The following is a 20082-nucleotide window of genomic DNA, read 5'->3' on the forward strand; positions in this document are numbered from 1 at the left end:
TGGCGAGAGCAGCAGGCTATTAGCTAAACATCAGGGAGATGAACAGAACGAGATATTAGGGAGTTGAATATATCACAAAACAGAGAAAAAAGGAAAGGAGAAGGTCATTAATAAAAGCAAGAGCTGCAGGCGTACAGTCCGCTCTAATGAGATGAGAGGAGGAAAACTTCCCTCAGGGGACACAAAACAAACTTTCTGGATGTGGGTTTTTAGAAATCTCTTAATTGAAACTTCTCTGTAGTGAGTGACATTTGAATAGCTGAAGAGCTGTGGAGCTCTGACTCCCGTTAAATAGCTTCAGGCAGTGCAGTGGGAAACATCCAAGCAATGATAGGGCAACTATTTAAGATAACAAAAAAAGATCTTTGGACATTCAAAACTAAGCTTCTGATTGGACCGGCCAGTGGATGTGTTTGATTGACAGCTGAGCCAAAGGGAAGGTGACTGAGGTTTTAACCAACAGCAACAACAACACCCACTTACAAAAGGACGTAAGTGGGAGAGTGGCAAGCCGTCACATATTGCTGCAGTCAGTGGATTTCTGCATCTACATATTACATGGTATGTATCCTTTTGCATCTGCTGTTGATGTTTCAGAAGCCGAAATCATTGCCTAGATGTCAACAAAAGCACATGGTTACGTTCAAGCAACAAAACTATGTGGTTAGGTTTATGGACAAACAATGAGTACTTTGACTTAGGCAGCAAAAGTACATGGTTAGATTTGAGCAACAAAAGCAGGTGGTTTATTCTAGGCAATCAAAGCACATGATAAGGTTTGGGCAACAAAATTATGTGTTAAGGCAGCAAAGACACATGGTTAGGTTACGGTAACAAAAGCAGGTGGTTAGGTTTAGGCAACAAGAGCAGGTGGTTAAGTTTAAGCAACAACAATGGGTAGTTAAGTTTAGGCAACAAAGTGGGTAATAATGTTTGGGCAACAAAAGTAAATGGTTAAGTTTGGGGAGCAAAAACAGTGGTTAGGTTAAGGCAATAAAAGCAGGTGCTTAGGTTTAGGAAAAAACAAAATGTTTTGGCTCAGTATTCAGATGGGAAGTGAACACCGGGCATCCAGGTGAAGATCTGGGGTTGGTTGGACCCATCCATTACCTCTTCTGCAGGCCCTTAAGGGACTTTCCAGCTCTTTTTATTAGCAGCAACTTTTCAGCCTGACACTGCCCCTCCTCCGCCAAATTTATGAATTCACTTATAAGAGATAAACTCTCTACTGGATACTGGAAAATAATGGTGTACTCAGACAGACTGTTTCCATAAACTGTTTGTTTATTTTCCTACGAAGAGTAATGCAGACAAATTCATATGTCCCGCATATTTTGAAAGGCTGCGATCATGTGATGAATACACTAATGGGAGTAAAGGAGGAAGCAGGCCTCAGTGGTCTTGGAAAGGGACTTTCCCCTGGAGGCATGTGTTCAGAACTGTGTGAACTTTGAGTCATTTTAGGGTATGTTCTTACAATGTCTTTTTACCTAAACCTAACCATGGTAACTTTAATTGCCTAAACCTAATCTCTGAAACTTTACATGAATTCCCTAACTCTGTGTTACAGATGTAAGGTCATGGGACGCTAATTTGTAGGATATTAGACAAACTATTGTATTTGTATTTTGGTAGGATATCATACAAACAGCTCTATGAGAATACGTTGCCTCAGAAATTCACATTGTATCTTAGAATGGGTGTTATGTCCATGTGTTCAGACATGATCCCCCCCAAACACCAAGCTTTGTGTGTGTGCAGCTCTAATAACATTCATCATGGCTGCAAGTTACTGCGACTGAAGTTTAAAACAAAGATATTTCACTTCCAGCCGTCATCTCTGTGCCAGTCGGGGCGGAACAAGGTGAAACTCTCATTAGCAGTATCAGTGCAGTTAAACACCTTTTGTTCCCCACGACTTTCTCACCTTCCCTCTGCTCAACAAGTTTAAAAATACAAGTCATGCACACGTCATTTACATAACTCACACACATACACACGCACACAAACTCACCCACCCACTCACCCACAAACACACACACACACACGGTGTGACAGAGGAGATAATTGGGATGGGAGATTAATGGGGTGGATGTGAAAAGGATGGAGAGCGAACAGTGAGAAAGAAAGAGGTGCTGCCACAGACTGTATAGCTCTGAACTTGTTAGCAGTAAAACAGTGTGTGTGTGTGTGTGTGTGAGTGTGGCATCTCAGCTGCTCAGTTTGCAGACGAGAACAGATTGAAATAGGATCGTGACGACTCTTTTGGAGGTGGTGCGTGTAATTGCTGCAGTTTGTTTGTCTTGCTCAGAAGCTCCGGTCCTAAATTTCATTTCAGCCCCATCATCCTGACTTTTTGCTGTTTTCTAGTTTGTCTCCTGGGAAGCAGGAAGTAGTTTATTTGAAAGAGCTGTGTGTGTCGTCTGCAGAATGCATCCCATTTCAGAGTGGATGGGTAAGGAGCGTCCAGCAGTCAGTCATTGTGACACAGAGAGCGGGCAAGGGAAAACAAACTGATTTTCTGTTCCAGTTGTGTCGCATAGCTGCCATAAACAAACCATATAAATACGCAAAGATACAGAGGAGGCAAAGAGGCAGAAAGACAGATAGATCTAAAAGACAGGGAGCAGATGATAGAGGATCAGGAGACGGATTAAGATGGATGGACAGACAAAGAGCTTAAGAGAGGCAGTCTAATAAGCAGTGGCATGCACTGACCCTCCGTGAGTCAAAACTCTTAAAAGCAAGAAAGATTTGCAGTCTGACAGCCAGTACCTTGACAACAGTGTCACACAGTCCAGCATTTCTGCAGCTGAATCTACAACAGCAGCCAGCAGGGAAATAACGAACTATTACTCTGACAGAGATGAGATAGCTGACACATAGCAAAGGAGCATCTTGTTTGTAATTACTTGGGGAATTGATGCTTTTTTTAATTGATTGTGTTAACATATTACTCACCACCAGAGCAAGACACACAAGCAGTCAGACATTCAGACAAGTTGTACACAGACCTGTTGCCAGGGCAAATGTATTAGATGGGCATCTGATTCATGTAAGCTTTTCCTCCATCTTTATTTTGTTCTACGGTTCATTTGTTTATGTTAAGCAGAATTCAGTTATAAATAAATTGATTAGTTAATTAAAATTATGTGAGAGGTTTACGCACCTGTTGCAAGATTGTCATTCGTCATTAGGTGGTTTCTGTTACAAATCTGTGCAATATTTAATAAAACATAATTGTGACATGACTGTGTTTCCATTAAGTGATGTTCTGTGAATTCTCCTCTGGTGATAACATTCCAAGAAGCATGGTGATGGATGATCAAAACATTAGCAGCTTTATTTCTATTGTAGCCACTGTGCTACTTTATACTATGGCAGTAGCTACTTTATTTAACTTTATTGTAACTGCAGTTCATTCATAATTTTGTATTCTAGTAGTTAACAGTTTAAAGGACATTTAAAAACATTGTGATATATATCATGTATCATGATATTGCCTTAAAATGATAATATTTTAAAGACATATCGCCCAGGACTACATCAGATGAATCAAAATTGGCAGGAATTATCAGTCATAGCACTAGTTCCTCTAATCATGACAACAAAGGTTACCTAACCTTACAGATCACTTCACTAAATCACTGTAAATGAGTAAGAATTCAAACCAATGAAACCCAGCGAAAATCCCCAAAATAAAAACTCAAAATCTTTCTCTTACCCTCACACACCATGTTTCTAAATGGCTGCTGCCAATGCCAAGGATAAGGGCAGACTGCAGCGTATGATCTTCTCCGCTAACAGCGTCAAAGGCTGCAATCCTCTGTCTTTCAAGGATATGTTCACCCCCAGGACCCTGAGGTGGGAAGCAAAGGTAGCGTTCGACCTCTCCCACCCCAGACACAATTCTTAAAAACACTCAACTCTGGCAGGAAGCTGCAGTCCATCAGACCCAAAATGTCACACCACAAAAACAAGGCCCTGGGACCTCATATCACTCACTCACTATTATCTCTGTACACCGCAGACATTCTTTTTACATTTCGTACTGTGAAACTTTGCATGTTTTTTGTCAAACATTTTACACATTTCTACACATAATTACTAATTTTAACAAGTGCACAGCTCTTTTGTTTTTATTCATACACTATATATTGTGCATAGTTTGTATTGTATTTTTTTTCATATATTTTATTGAACACTTCCTCTATTATTTATTAATATCTTTTGTTAATTTAATTTTCTTTTAATGTTATTAAAAGTAAACAAAATAAAATCTGATTCTTTCAACTATAGCTAATAAGAAGATGCTAATATAAATGTCTTTATAGAAGTTATTTGTGATGGTGTTAAAAAGGCCCTTACAAACCATGTTGTCCAGCCATCATATGTCATTCTGGGTGGCAATTACAGATGCCGCATTATGTTGTGTAGTTTGAAGAACATGTTTCACTGATCCACTGTATCCCCTAGAACACACAATCCTTAACTTTGGAATTAACCACCACCTCTAGGAAGCTCAGACAACAGCACCCTCAGAGAGAGGGTGGGCTCAGATGTGGGAAATGAAAGAAACTCTATCATGATAATTTTCTGTCATAAAAACCTGACAGAAATTTTGACAATCCTTGTGCTCTCCATGATTCTGCACACTGATACTCTGTTTATGTCATCACAGCTGCATGACACACCTGTAATTTTTACAGTTCCAAAGAAAAGCCATGGAACTGTGAAAGCCAGCAGATGCTGCAGTCATTCCTCCACACCACCACTGCTGAAGCTGCATCCTATGCTCTCATGCCTGGGCCACACTGCATGCATGAACAGCCCAGGAGGGTTGCCTCACTTAACTGCTGTGGCTCGCATGCTTGCAGCATTTACACTTCCTATAAAAAAAGCAAAGTTGCCAATTTTTCCCAGTGTTTTTGAAATAAATCAAAGCAATGTGGTCAGGGTTCAAAGATTCAAATACTTGTGAAAGACGTCTGATCCCAGCACAAAAAGACTGATGCAGATTCAGGTTTCAAAGGGTTAAAGCCAGCACTTCACTCATTTATGGAGCTGTGCATGTGACTGTATTGTCAGTAACATAATCATGCAGATATTTAATAATATAAAGCCTTGTTTTAATAACTGAGGCGATTCTGTCCACAGTAATGCTGTAAAAGGGCTTTTATTTTGAAATGGAAACAAGAAAGGTTGAGTAAAAAAAAAAATGTTTTCCTCATGTCTGTGACTGATGAAGGCATGAAAACTGTAGTGAAAGGTAGTACAATGTAAATATGGTTATTTAAAGACCATTTTTATGGGCTATTTTTTGCTAAAAACTGCACACAACATGAGGAAAAAATGGTCAGGACTCAAATGTTTCTAGATGTGCCAGAGCAGCAGCAACCGAGCAGCAGCCGCAGCTGAGCAGCAGCCGCGCCTGAGCAGTGCTGCTCACGCCAGCAGTATCACTGCTCTAACCTGCTAACATGGATGCTGAAAAAAACATGCAACAGGTTGCGCCACACACACACACACACACACACACACACACTCACTACTCACACAGGCAGTGTCCTGGGTGTTATGCACAGAGAAGCTGTACTGTATGCAAAATAAACTCATTTAATGTACTTTAAAACAGGGTTTTCATTCCGCAGACAACTTAATACTGTAATTGCCTCATGTCTGCTGATTATAGAGGGTTATTATACATGTTTCACATAATTGCAAGAAGGAACAACTTGCACAATTTCTTAGATAAATGCCAGTGTTCAGACTAAAATAAAAGCCAAGGGACCAATAAGGGCCAACAATGAGGAGGGCTGGAGCTACCTGTACAATAATGGTTCACATGGTAAAATCAGCTCAACAAACATATCTGAAGCAGTGTTTCAACAGTTTTATCCTGTAACCAACTTTAAATTCTGCCGCATTTGCATGATGGGAAGTCCTGCTGCTTTGGCCTCCAGCAGTTTAAGTTAACAGTGTTCAGATAATAATCACCAGATTATTGTCAGCCAAAAGGAAAAGTCAGAATCTGATTTCAACAAGGCACCTATTATTATTTCACATACGTAGATAGATAGATATTTGTCTCCCATTAACAGTGGAGAACTTGCCACCACTGTAAAAAGTGAGTTCACACAGTGTGTATGGACTTCACAACATAAACATTCTAAATGGCTCCTTTATTTTCTTGTTGGAATGTTCTGCAGTGTATGTTGATAGACATTTTTGAATTAAAAATAGAAACTTTAATGATCACAGTCTGGATATGTCAGTGATTAGCAGCAACACTGATTGTGACAGTGCAACTAGTAGAAATTGCATGTTTTTTTTCATATGCAGAAAAGGGTAAAAATCATCAGGTGGAAAATACTAAAAATGACAAATTCCAAGTCAAAAGCCCAGAATGACACCCAGAAATAATACAATGCATGTTTTTATGCTTTGATGGCTGTGGGATCAAAAATGTCAGCTTGAATGGGTTTCAATGGAGAATTTTTTTGCACTTAACAGTCTGAATGTAACCATTTAGTTTCTACAGTGTTATTATTATTATTGTAAGAGCTGAGCTAGAAATTCTAAGATTAAACAAAAATACACAATCTTGCCAAAATTTATGCCATGTGCTTTTTTGGCTTCTCTAGGTCACATGACGCTATGGCTATTTGCTTGTCATGTGTAGGAACTGGCCACCTCATGATGCAGCAGGAGCTACAAGAGCTGTTATTGCATCACGTAACTCTTCAAAAGTTGAGTGGATCATTTGGAAGTTTTGAATCCACAATTGCTCTGTGAAATCATGGACTATCACCTCCCAGAAATCCCTCATATGTGGATGCTCCCACTTATAAGGGACTTGCTTTTCCATTATGGCTCCATAACACGCCTACGTGGCCTTGGATTGGAAATAAGGACGGCTAGTGCGGTGGCTGCAATAGAAATAAACCTGCTAATGTTTTGGACATCCATCACCATGCTTCTTGGAATGCTATCACCAGAGGAGAAGCCACGGAACATCACTCAGTGGAAATGCAGTCATCTCACAATTGTGTTTTATCGACATTTTGAAAATATAATATACTTTACTAATTTTACTAATACTAATATATAGGTTTTGCACAAATCTTTAATGGAAATCGGCCTCATGAGGCAAACTCTAAGGGATTATAGCATACACTCAAGTCCTAGTTCCGCAGAAATGTACATGCCATTACGAGACATTAAGAACTGATCTGGTTATAATTGCAGTCTGGTCAGTGACAACAGGTTGGACTGGCCCCGCTTGTTTATGTATCATTATGAAAAGAGCTATCTCAGAGCAAACATGGTGTGATCTTTTTGTAGTCCAATAACAAAAAACAAATGTGCACATTTCGATAAAAGAAATGTGTGATTTGCTGTACCCGCTCCAGTGGCTTCAACAAAACTGGCACCAAAGTCTGGCACCAATGCAAAATTAGAATGGTGTCAATAATGTCATGTGTTCTTTTATTGTTTCCTGGACCCAAGTGTGGACCCAAGCTGTTGCCTAGCATTGTAATTCCAGTAAATTAGTCCATAATGTCTCGATGTTCTGATTTGTCTGAATGATGAGGAATAATGAGAAGAAGTGGTGCAGCAAAATGTACAGTCAGTTGGCAAGAAAAATACTAATGTCTGTGAACAAATATGAGCAATTTTTGCACAGTGGATGATCTCTTCATGTCCAAGCAGTGTATTTTTCTTCTGCAAGCAGTGTCATTTAATAATAACATTTTATTCTAGGAATCCTGGATGCCCAACACAGCTCGCCCTACTTTGCTTCTCTATTGTTGCTTCTCTGGGTGCTGTCTGCTTCATTCCTAGCGTACACTTGTGTAATCAAGACACACTGACAAGTCTGGGCTTTGTATGTGGCTCTGGTCTGAGCAGGATTGTTGTGTCTCTAGACATCAACTCTTTTAATTACCCAGAGAACAACTGCAGCAGGTCTGATGGGTGAATCCACCTGGAAGTGTTTCCACTGACCTTTCACATCAGAACAGAAATCAGGAGCACACTGTATGTGTGTGTGTGTGTGTCAGAGTGCAGAGAGACTTACTGTTCATTTACGACAAAGATGCAGTTGTCTTGGGAGGGGACGCCTGACACCGGATGCTTGCAGGTCACCTTTCGCTCATTGTGACTGCAGGAAGAGAGAGAGAAAGAATGGGCATTCAGTTGCTGGGAGAAACAGTTCATACAACATGAAATAAAAGATTTACCATCAGCTAAAAAAGTGCCATCTCTGCATCATAAACAAACAATAAAAACTCATCTCCCCATAGAGACAGCAGCACACTACACTCACTTACACAGCTAAACTTCAGCATAATGTCTGTTAATGGTAATATTTAACACACAGATGCAGGAAAGCATCACTTTTCATAACAAACGGTGTCATCCACCTCAGATACACACATAACTTTTCTTAAACAGGACAACTTGGACAATTATGTCAGTTATGTATGAGAACTATAAGAATTTTCCTTTCATGTCAAGCAGCGAACTACATCTCTGCCTCTGCACACCAGTCAAGTTTCTCTTACAGTTTCCATCCATGTCTATGAAAACATGGATGTGTCACACACATCTTCCCCCCGGCAGCACAAATCTCTATCAGTTTTAAGATCAGTGTCACCAATTCAATATCTGACCAAATGCCTCCCCTTCTGTGCCTGAGATATGATGTTGAGTAATGATGTTACAGGGAATCTGACCTTTGACCTTTTGGATATAAAATGCCATCACTTCATCATTTTATCCTATTAAACATTTGTATGAAGTTTTGTCATAATTAGTGTAAGAATTCCTGAGTTATGGCCAAAAACATGTTTTGTGAGGTCACACTTAACTTGACCTTCGACCTTTAACCACCAAATTCTATTATTGAGTCCTGGTAGACATTTGTGTCAAATTTGAGGAAATTCCCTAATGGCATTCTTGAAATATCGCCTTCACAAGAATGATAAGGTTGCAGTGACCTTGACCTTTGACCTACCAACAGACCACCTGACAACTCGAATACATAATATAAAGTTTTAGCATGTTTTCCGTTTTTGACATTCCACGTCATGCTGTGCTAATGTCTCATTGCTGATGCTGAGACAATACATCGTGGAGCCCAGAGAAGACTGATTCTTCAACGTCACCTCCAACACCTGTGTGAGAATCCTTAAATAAACTTGGGGCCTCTCTGGGGGGGTCAGCATGTGCTGGCAGCAGATGGAGGCGCGCACTGATTTTATATCTACATCTGGGGACGCCAGATGTGTAGGAGCTGGAGGGAGCCGGGGGCTCCTGCTGGGTCTAATCTAGCCAGCCATGCATCACCGGAGCTGGGATTGCTCTGCTACTTCAGTCCCCTGCAGCTGCAGGACAGCAGGGCCAGAGGGCTGCAGGGGCCAGCCAGTGTGACGACAACACAATGAGTTTAAGACACATCCACAGGGAAGGATTTGTATGTATGTGTGTACCTCCAAAAAAAAAAAAAAAAAAGACAAAAAAAAAGGACAGACTCAAAATAATAAAAGAGAAGGCCTTAGTCACATATTGTGATACTGTGTCTTGTCTTTGAGTAAAACATGAGTTGAGTGGAAGCAGCAGAAACAAAACTGCTTTTGATAACAAGACAGCTCAGAGAAAGAGCGGAACACTGTAAAACATGTTGTGAATAAGGCAGAGAGTAGATTTATATTTTGTTATTTTTAACATTTGTCCTTGATCCTGCTACATCTTTGGAGTTGAAAGATAAGTTAATAAAAATCAACCATCAGGACAGATTCCAATAAGCTTTCAGCTGAAACTAAAGCAACACTTCAAACCAGGAGCATCATTACTCTCACTCTCACATACACAGAGACAAAACGCATGTGCGCATGCAGCACAACAGTGGACTTAAAGGCACACTGCATTATTTTCATTCTGCTTTGTATGAAACAATGTAAGTATGGGTGTGGATGAGCTGTGGTAAACTTCCCTCCATCTTAATAGTGCCTGGATATTTAGATTTTTGACAATTTTGGCTGTGTTCCTGATTATGGCATAAATTTGGCAAGATTGTGTTATTTTGTGTAATCAGTGAATTTACCAGCTCAGCTCCTACAATAAATCTAAAACACACTGTGGAAGCTGACATTTTTGATCCCACAGCCAGCAAAGCATAAAAACATACATTGTATTATTTCTGGATGTTATTCTGGGCTTTTGACTTGGAATTTGTCATTTTGACTACTTTTCACCTGATGACGTCTTTTAAAAAAACATATTTGACATATAGAGAAAAAACATGCTATTCCACTTGGTGCACTGTCACAATCGATGTTGCCGTGATCATGAAAAATAAAAGAAAAATATCTATGTTGAATGTATATATTGAAAATAATTATTTTTTTCTCATCTAAAAACACAGAGGCAACATGACAAAAACCTGGCATTTACAGGATTAAAATTCTGAAATTAATGAATATTTGATATGATTGGGACTGCTGTTATCATATATATATATATATATAAATATATGCACCAAGTGGAATAGCATGTTTTTTCTCTATATGTCAAATATGTTTTTTTAAAAGACGTCATCAGGTGAAAAGTAGTCAAAATGACAAATTCCATGTCAAAAGCCCAGAATAACATCCAGAAATAATACAATGTATGTTTTTATGCTTTGCTGGCTGTGGGCTGCCGGTCCCCCTGAAATCCCTGACAAAGCTCTGGTGAGATGGAGATTGTCTGAGTTGCCAAAAACAAGTTCACATTCTCATTATCACAAGACAAATATTTTGACATAAACAGCAACAGGCAGCACCAACACAGACAGCTTCATTTGATGAATCACAGCTTAGTTTGAACTGCAGCTCCTGCTTTGAAAAAGTCCGTCCTACACACCACGCTAATGTAGTGTTACCCCTGAAGTTGTTGCCTACCAGCCAATGAAATTGTATTAAAAAAAAAAAAAATCACACCTCATGTAGAAGTGCTCCACTAATCCGGCAAAGAAACACCATTTCCACTACTGATGAATAAATAACTGCTCCAAACAAGCTGCACTGGTGATTTTCATGGAGTTCCTTTTAAAATTTTGCATGACCTCATCCCATCATATGTCCACATTTATCAAAAAAAAACCCTCTGAGAAGTGACATCTTATTTTGAAGGGGGTTACATGTGGAATTAACAAACACAAAACAAACCACAAGCAGCACTCTGAGGGTCATCTGATCTTAAAACTGATAGGTCATCAGTTTTTCTTATGCTTCATTCAGACACTCTTCACATGTAGTAAAACCTGAGCAAATAGGATAAAAAAGAGAGAGACAGAGAAAGGGAACAGAAAATTACCCAAAAATGGGGAGAAAAGTTAAGGGACTTTATTTATTTATTTAATTACATTTAGCCCCCCCCCCCCCCCCCCCCCCCAAGTCATTTCCTTTTTGTTTTATAACTCTACTTTTTTGTTTTATTTCTGCTTCTTCTTCTTCTTCTTATTTTTATTATTATTATTATTATTTGATAATTTTTGGGTAATTTTTTCATTTCTTGTTATGTTGCTTGTTGCCTTCCTCCCATGGTTTTGAAAGACATAAGTCTGATTTGGTCAGGTTTTAAAGGGTTAATCCAGTTTTTGAGTACATATACTATGTACCAAGCACACACACAGTGAGAGATTTTTTTTTCTAAACAACCATTTAAAAAGCCATAAAAGAAGAGTGAGTGTGTCTAATTTTTGCCCTGCTGAACCCAAAATGACACCCACATTGCTCCTCTTACCCAGCATGCAATGCACACATGAACAATTCAACACAACTAACACCTGCACAGGGCGCCTAACCGCCTTAGAGCTGACATTCTAAAAACAATGTCTTTGTACACATACACACACACACACACACACACACTATTTGAACAATAATCAGCTAATTCGGTCCATGTGAAATGTCACCTACTGTTTAATGTCATTAGTCCTCAGTGTGGACAGACTCTGCTCTGCTTTAAATGCCATGTGAAAAAGTCGCCCCCTGGTCAGATGGCTGTGTGTGTGTGTGTGTGTGTGTGTGTGTGTGTGTGTGTGTGTGTGTTTGCCTGACCACAGCTCTCCTCCTCCCTGCAGAGCGGCTGCCATTCAGCATCCCTCCCTCTGGCCAGGCCACTAACCTTTGAGAAAGGCCAGCGGCAGTGACAGCTCTGCCACCAGCCTTTCTTTCCTCTCCCCTCCATCCCTCTCCTTCCTCACTCCACCTGTTGGTTTTCTTTTCATATCTGCTCCTTTTGTTCCTGCTGCCTCCTCCCCGACCTTTTTTCCTCTCATATTCTCCTTTACCTTCTCATTGAGGTGTGTCTCTGTCTGCCAGTCCTCCAGCTGCTCCCTCCAGTCCCTCTGACCTTTCAGCTCGCTGCCTCTCTCCTCTCTTTGCCTTCCTATCCTTGCTCTACACTAACAACCTGTTCTCAGTCCCAGCTCCTCAAACGCTGATGCTTAGTCACACCCCTCTGTGTCTCACAATGATGCACAGGGAATCCTTTAGTGTGTGAGGGTTTCACTGTCTGTGACAATCAGGAAATATCAAACAGAAGCCTCCTCACCATTGCAGGTAGGTTTCTGTAAAAAAAAGTCTTATAATCAGGGTGTTTCCTGAATCAGAGTAGGCATGACAGGCTTAGAGACAGTAATTTTGCAACTTGGATTTGATCATTCTTTAGGACTCTAAAATCATTCAGATTTTAAGCTCATCAATAAAACCTGTCATGAAGGGTTAAACTAATGCAACTTCGAAACAATCAGGGAGTTAACTCCTTAGTGGTGAAATGATGAAGATGCGAACCCTCTGGGGGAGTCTAAGGGGTCTGGGACCTATATATGCAAAAATATGCTATTCCCACTAGATGTACTGTCATAATCAGTGTTGCTGCTAGTCATTGACATATTCCAGGTTGTCATCATAAAAACAAACAAATAAACAAACAAACTACTACTTAGCATGTAGCATATTGAAATTAATTTTTTGTGTTTTTTCATCTAAAAACATAGTGGCATTATGACAAAAGCCTGGCATTTTAAGTGTTTAAATTCTATAATGAATATCTGGTATTACTGATTAGGACTCACAAATCTCACAAATGACCTTAAATTCATAACAGCAGTTATTGTTGAAAAGTGTCAAGTTTGCACACCTGACAGTACCTTGAGAAATGGGTAAGTTAGTGCCCCACTTAAGCCACCCCAGTAAAAAAAAAAACAACCACTGATTTGAATTCAACTGAAGACCTCCAGTGTATCTGTTCTCTGATTTCCTGTCATTTCCCCAGTAAAGGCATTAGGACTATAATAAAAACAAGTCAAACATCCATCAATTAATCTCCTAATAAATTCAATTCACTGAATAACCATTTAGTCAAGTTCTCCACTTTGAATCTTTTCAGTTTTACCTTCAATGCAGACGAACAACTAAAGTGGTGTCTGATTTGCATTTGTTATTTGTCAAACAAATGGGAGCGTTTACAGCAGCTGTGCCATGGAAGCAAACTCTGCAGTCCCCCCCCACCCCCCTCGCCCATTTGAATGTCTTGTCGTCCATGACAACTTGTGTCTAATGAGCTGGCTGAGAGATGATCAGGTGTGGCTGTATGAGCCCAGCACTCACATGCTATTTCCTCCATGAATGAATTCTTCCAGTCAAGTGATTGTAATAATGGAAATGTGACAGTGACTCATGACAGCCTGATGGGATGTTTGCAGCCATCCATATGAACAAACAAGCCTTTTTGATATACAGCACACACAATAACAGCAAAAATGCCTCACTCCCATTATCATCCAAAGATAGAGTACTCTGTCAAATCTGACAAAGTGATTTTACTTTAAAATTATCTAGGAAACCAAAGTAAGTAAATATAAATAATTAATAATTTATGTTTTACTTTATATGTAGTTCTTAAGTTTACTTAAAATTTAGTCATACTTATTTTTACTTTGTGAAGTTGTTGCAACGTAAAAGTGACAAGTTTAATTAAATCTATCTTTCAGAGTTTCAGCAACCTCAGTTAACTAAATTTACTCAGCTATGATCTCTATTCTGCAGGCTGAAAACTAGCCAGCCATATTTTATTTTCTTAAACTTGTTAACAAAACAGAACTCGCAGACCTCCTAACTTTATCATTGGTAACATTCTCTTTGTGATGAAGGTCTGCCAGACTAACTTGGTTTACTGACATTTCAAACACTTTGAAAGAACAAGGTCATTTCAGTTGTCATTTTTAAGTTGCGACAACTTCACTCATTAAGTAAATACAGCTAAATTCCTGCGTGCTCAGGTTGGCATGTTGGGACTAGTCATATGTCAATGTAAGTGAACAATAGTTTCACTCATGATGATGGAGCTGCATGAATCAGAGAAGACACTAAACTGGAACTCCTGAAAAGTACATTTGATTTCAAATCAAGACACTGGTAAAATTACTTAACTTTGTTCTGAAATGCATAATACTGATATTGTAAACATGACATAAAGAAAAGTGTTTAATCATGATTAATTACTATAATTCAGCAATAAAAAACAAATTAGCAATTTAAAAAGCGAGTTTGACGGCCATAATTTATCCACGTTACATTTAGTCACGTTTTATCATTCCATTCTAATGAAATAGCTAGTTATTCCGTCACATTACCATGCTTACTCACCATTAGGTTTAGCTACTGTAGCTAAGGTTATGTGATGAATTCAGTCATAAGGCTGCTCTGTGCTATTGTTGTCTAAACAATCAGTCTAAAAGCATGTTAAATGTTGTTGTAATGTTAGTGGCTGGTCTTGTTCTACTACTACTTCATCTTCTGGTTAATATGGGGTGACAAGTGATGTTTAAGGTGTATTGTGGCCCCTGTCTTCAGGTGTATGAGTGGTTTAATTATATTGAGGATATAATATATCTCCACCAAGCAAAATTATTACAGGATAATTACTGTTTTATCATTCAGCCCTACAACTGAGGCTGATAAAGTCCAGCTGAGGCTGAAACATAATAGATGAGGCTGATAAAGTACCTCCGCAGGCGGCAAACAACAGCTGTCTCTGGCCAACAGCAGCTCAAGCCAACAGAGTCCAGTTAAACATGACAAGCTGAGGCTAATGGAAGTTGATCCTGGCCTGGCATGAGCGCTTTCTTCCAGCAGTGCTCATGTGTCACCATGTAGAAACTCCTGCTCGGCAATCCTGAGCAGCTCTACCTCAGAGAGCTACTTGGCTGCTGGAGTTAATGTGCTGTTCCACTCAGTTCCACCACACAAAGCCGTCCGGACGAGCGTGCCAACACACAGAAGCAGCAACAAGCCAAAGCTCCTTTCATCCACTGACACCCAGCAGCACAGCAAATCGCCTGTGTTGCTCAATCAGAAAGCAATTCCTCTCTGCCATTATTAGCAGGGAGAGTTTTAATCAGGTTAGCTGAGAGACACGCTGTGCTGTTGGACAACTCTGTTTACCTCACAGCTGTGTGTTGTGTGCATACCAGTAACATGCAGATACACACTGTCATTGCAACTCATGGCCATTTGACACTGGACAGACAGCAACACTTAGAGCACAAATACACAAGTAAAAAATGCAAATACAAACACAAAAGCAAAAATTGGAGGCCACTATCAAACTATTTATTTTAACCAGCATGAAGAAAACTTATGAGAGAGAAAGAGTTATGATGGTTGTTTTATGGCACCAGGCATACAGCAGCACTGTTCTTGTTTACCCTTTGAAACCTGTGCATATTGGCTTGATTTCTTCCAAAAACACTACAAGGTGACAGAGAACACCTTAAGAAGAAATGATCCAAAAATTTGCAAGAAATTTGTAAAAAGTACACCAAAAATACCTAAAAATTAGCAAAAAAACAAACCAACCAAAAACAAAAAATAAAAAATAAAAAATCCCCAACACAAAACAAAGAAAACTGGAAAGTAAAACAATGACAAATAACTTCTTAAAAATTATGAAAATTTTGTAAAATAAAATAATGTTAAAAATATAATCATGATCATTATGAATATAGCTCTCTGAAACTTTTTTTTTCCTAAATCTACTGATACCGTGCAATCTGTAATCTACACCCACCCCCCCCCCCACACACACACACACACTCATCACAGACTCACCACACAGTCTGTGTGTCTTGCTCTGATAGAAGAGGTGGTGGGGCCCTTTGCATGTCTGTGCCTAGGGGCCCATTGTCTCATTATCTGGCCATGCATCAATAACTGCTGTAGCGTCCAACTAAAACCAGCTAGATACAGAAAAGGACAGTTTCTCATGTCTTCAAGTTTTCTGGATTTTGCTGCCACAATTTCTTTTGCCACACAGATCTCATCACTCATATTGCTACCACACTCCTATATTAGCTCCCATGTTGCTATTGGTAACCGCGACAGACGGCTGATGGGATTGTGATGTGATGAAGGTCCCTGGAGTTGAGTGCTATCAGCCAGCCGAGGATTCTACCAGAGAGAAAATCCACAGAAATATTAGAGAGATGGAAATCTGGGAGGCCATCTCTCTCTTCCTGTCCTCATATCCTATCCTCCCCTCCATATTTCATCATCGTCATCATCAGCATCATCACCGTCAGCTGCAGTTAGCCTCGACGCCCACAGCCTCTCAGTGAATAAAAAAAGGCCAGTGATATTCTCCTTTTGGCCTTTAGCCAGACAAAACCCATTCATTTCACGTTTTCACAGTTTAAATGTTCGGTTGACAAGAAACTTCCAATGAGAGGGCATCGCTAGACTGAGCTTCAGGATCTGCCATTAACCCTTTCAGGGAGGGTGTGAGGGGCTGCATATGAGCACTCAGCTGCTGATGAAGTCATATACTATGTACCAAGCATTTAAACCTTACACATAATCACAAGTACATATGTACATGTATATATGATGATGTATAAAAGGTGCACATGTATTTTAAGGAGCTAGGCAGATACACCTACCTAGAGCAAATTATAAAGTCCACTCTTTTTTTTATCAAAAACTGTAAAACTAATTGAACCTATCTAGATGTATTTTTTTGCACAATTCACACCAAACTCACTACACAGCATCTTCGGACTGTCCTACACAAACACATCACACAGATTATCGATGGATAAAAAATTGAGCCCACAGTGCATCGAAGTGAGACATTGTTAACAGTACTGTAAACAACTTCTGCACATTCTCCCTAAATAAAGTAGCTCCAGTGTTTATAAAAAAAACTGACATTATGTTGCTGTCAGGGTAATGAAATGTAAAGGGATGAAATGTGTTCTATTTCAGAAGGGTTTCTGCCATCATGTAGCCTATAGCAGTCAATGGAAAATACCATCTTCAAGCATCATTTGTTCACCTATGGATCAATCAATCTTTGTAAAAAAAGACTTTCCAGATGTGTTTAATGTTTTCTAGACAAAGTACGCCTATTCTCACGAGTTTTTGTTTTTGAGTTCTGAGTTTTTGACACAAGTTGGTTGGCTGTATAACACTTTGAAGTCATCTCTAAATTCTACACTGCTGAGTTAGCTCAACTTGATAACAACTTGCCTTGGTACCACTGGTGCCTAAAAACTTTGTGTCCAAGTCCTGGGTGCAGACTGAACATGCGTTTGCCTCCTCAGACATTGTGCTGTGTGGATAAGAAATTCATGATTTCAAGGATTAATGATATTTTTGTCCCAGAAAGTTCTATTGATGGATTCTTATGGATTTGTTGTTCGTCTTCCTCCTCTCATGACATTTCCTCTTCCTCATCCTCCCCTTCTTCTTCTTCTTCTCTTTACATTTTTTCTCCTACCTTTCTAAACATGTTTTCATAGGTATGTTTAGCATAGCAGTTAGGCTTCTTGCTCCTCAAAATGTCTGGCCCTGACTCACTGCTGTGCAGCAGCTATAATTACTATTACTTGCTACTTTCTGAGACAATGGTGAAGGAAAAAAAAATGGCAATATCTGACTGTGTCTCACTAATTCATCTTAGAATCAACTGATTATTGTTTTAGGATTGATTAATTAATTATGGTGTTTGCACAATGTTAAAAATGCTAAAAACGGCAGGCAACATATTTTAGTTTTAATTGGAAAACTACTGCAAAATAATCACCACATTCTATAAAGGGTTTCAAGGATTAATTATTCCAATTCAGTTTTGAGTACATGAAATTGAAAAAAATAAGGGGAAAAGTTGGAAATGCATATATCTATACATTACTATGGGAAGCCTCCTATTTCCAAAAAGGGAAAGGTAGGGAAAGTGTTTCCTTTTTTTTGGGATGTTTTTAACCTTTCACCTACACAGAAAATTTTCATAAGATGCAAGAAATTGTGTGACTCCAGCAAGATTAATTGCAAATTCATCCAGAGGTACCAGGAAGTGTGACCTGGTTAGACACAATGCACATAAAATATATACAATGGAAAATATTATTGTCTATGAAATGAAAAATAAAAGATATATATCCATTTACAGGCTTGTACATTCCCAATATTTATTCATATTTGTGTTCTAAAGCATTGTTATAATTAAATTAAATATAGCAGTGTCCTAATAAAGTTAAATAAAGCACTGTTATAATAAAGTTAAATAAAGCACTGTTATAATAAAGTTAAATACAGGACTGTTATAATAAAGTTAAATAAAGCACTGTTATGATCAATTTAAATAAAGTACTGTTATAATAAAGTTACATAAAGTACAGCATAATAAAGTTAAAAACCGCACTGTTATATTAAAGTTAAATAAAGCGCTGTTATAATAAAGTTAAATACAGCACTGTTATAATAAAGATAAATAAAGGGCTGTGATAATAAAGTTAAATACAGCACTGTTATAATAAAGATAAATAAAGGACTGTAATAAGAAAGTTAAATACAGCACTGTTATAATAAAGTTTAATAAATCACTATTATAATCAATTTAAATAAAGCACAGTTACAATAAAATAAAGTAGCTACTGATATATAATACTATAAAATAGAGCACTGTTAAAATTAAGAAATATGATATCAGAAAATACTGTTTTGACCAAGTAAGTAGCTACTGTTACATAATTAAGTTAAATAAAGTTCTGTTAGAATTTTTATAAAAGCAGAACCACTGGTGCTTTTACTCTGAAGCATCTGGCTAATCTCTGTCAGGAAGTGTTTATGTGTTTGCAAGCTTTTGTTTGACAGTTAACTATTAGTGCTGTTACCGAGGTGCCTGTGACAATTTATACTCGTTGCCCACAATAAAGTCATTTTATACATCACACACGGGGCAAGGGATACATCCAGTACAGTCACTGTGTTGCCCAACCATACAGTTTGGGTAATCTCTTTACCTCCTGCAAAATTTTGTGCAACGTGGTGGTCTGTCTTGTTCTGAGAGACATCACCTTGTTCCAAGATATCAGGTGTTAGCTTGGTGAGCACAATTCCATCATTACTGATGGAAAGTAACAAAAATTAGGATCCAGAGTTTTTTGTGAATTTCACCTAACAATAACAGCCACTGGTCTGCCAGGTATCTTGTCCATGGTCTCAATTGTCAGTAGCAGTTCCATTAGGGATTTACACTTCATTTGACAGAGATGTATTAATATATAAAAACACTGCATGCAGCACTTTGATTCCACCTGGGCGCAGTAAAAGGCACATAAAGATAAGAGGCCCTCTTAGGATATATGGATCTATACATTATGTACAACATGCCTTTACTCGCACATATAGGGCACTGCTTTCTGCATGGACTCTGATGCACAAATAAGCAGCGACACAAACAGGTCACATAAACAGCCCCATGGTAACTGCACTGCATCGCTACACTGAGCTACACAGAAAATTGAGCTTTCCACTCAATTTGCATCGAAGTGCGTTTTCAAAGAGAGCCCAGAAATAACTGGTTTGCTGTTCCTGAGCTCCATTCAGAATTTCCTGTTCCTGAGTCAGTTCTCATCACCTTGTTTACCAGAAAGCCGTTTTGATGAAATCCAACAGCAAGAGCACGTGACTGTGTGGCAGTGATGGAGTTGCTTTATTAAACTCTGGCTGTGTTTAATTGGCAAAGCTT

At 38.9% G+C, this 20082-nt stretch overlaps 1 protein-coding gene across 1 annotated transcript in view; it reads right to left on the minus strand.

The window, feature by feature from the left end:
• Positions 1–20082, minus strand: part of LOC121961725 (pleckstrin homology domain-containing family A member 5-like) — a 142743-nt gene that overhangs the window by 76207 nt on the left and 46454 nt on the right. Inside the window, exon 2 of the mRNA XM_042511784.1 lies at positions 8081–8164. Within this exon, the coding sequence (XP_042367718.1) occupies positions 8081–8164 (84 nt within the window). The remainder of the gene's footprint in view (positions 1–8080; positions 8165–20082) is intronic.

The sequence above is a fragment of the Plectropomus leopardus genome, chromosome 22 (assembly GCF_008729295.1).
Source record: "Plectropomus leopardus isolate mb chromosome 22, YSFRI_Pleo_2.0, whole genome shotgun sequence".
Classification (NCBI taxonomy): domain Eukaryota; kingdom Metazoa; phylum Chordata; class Actinopteri; order Perciformes; family Serranidae; genus Plectropomus; species Plectropomus leopardus.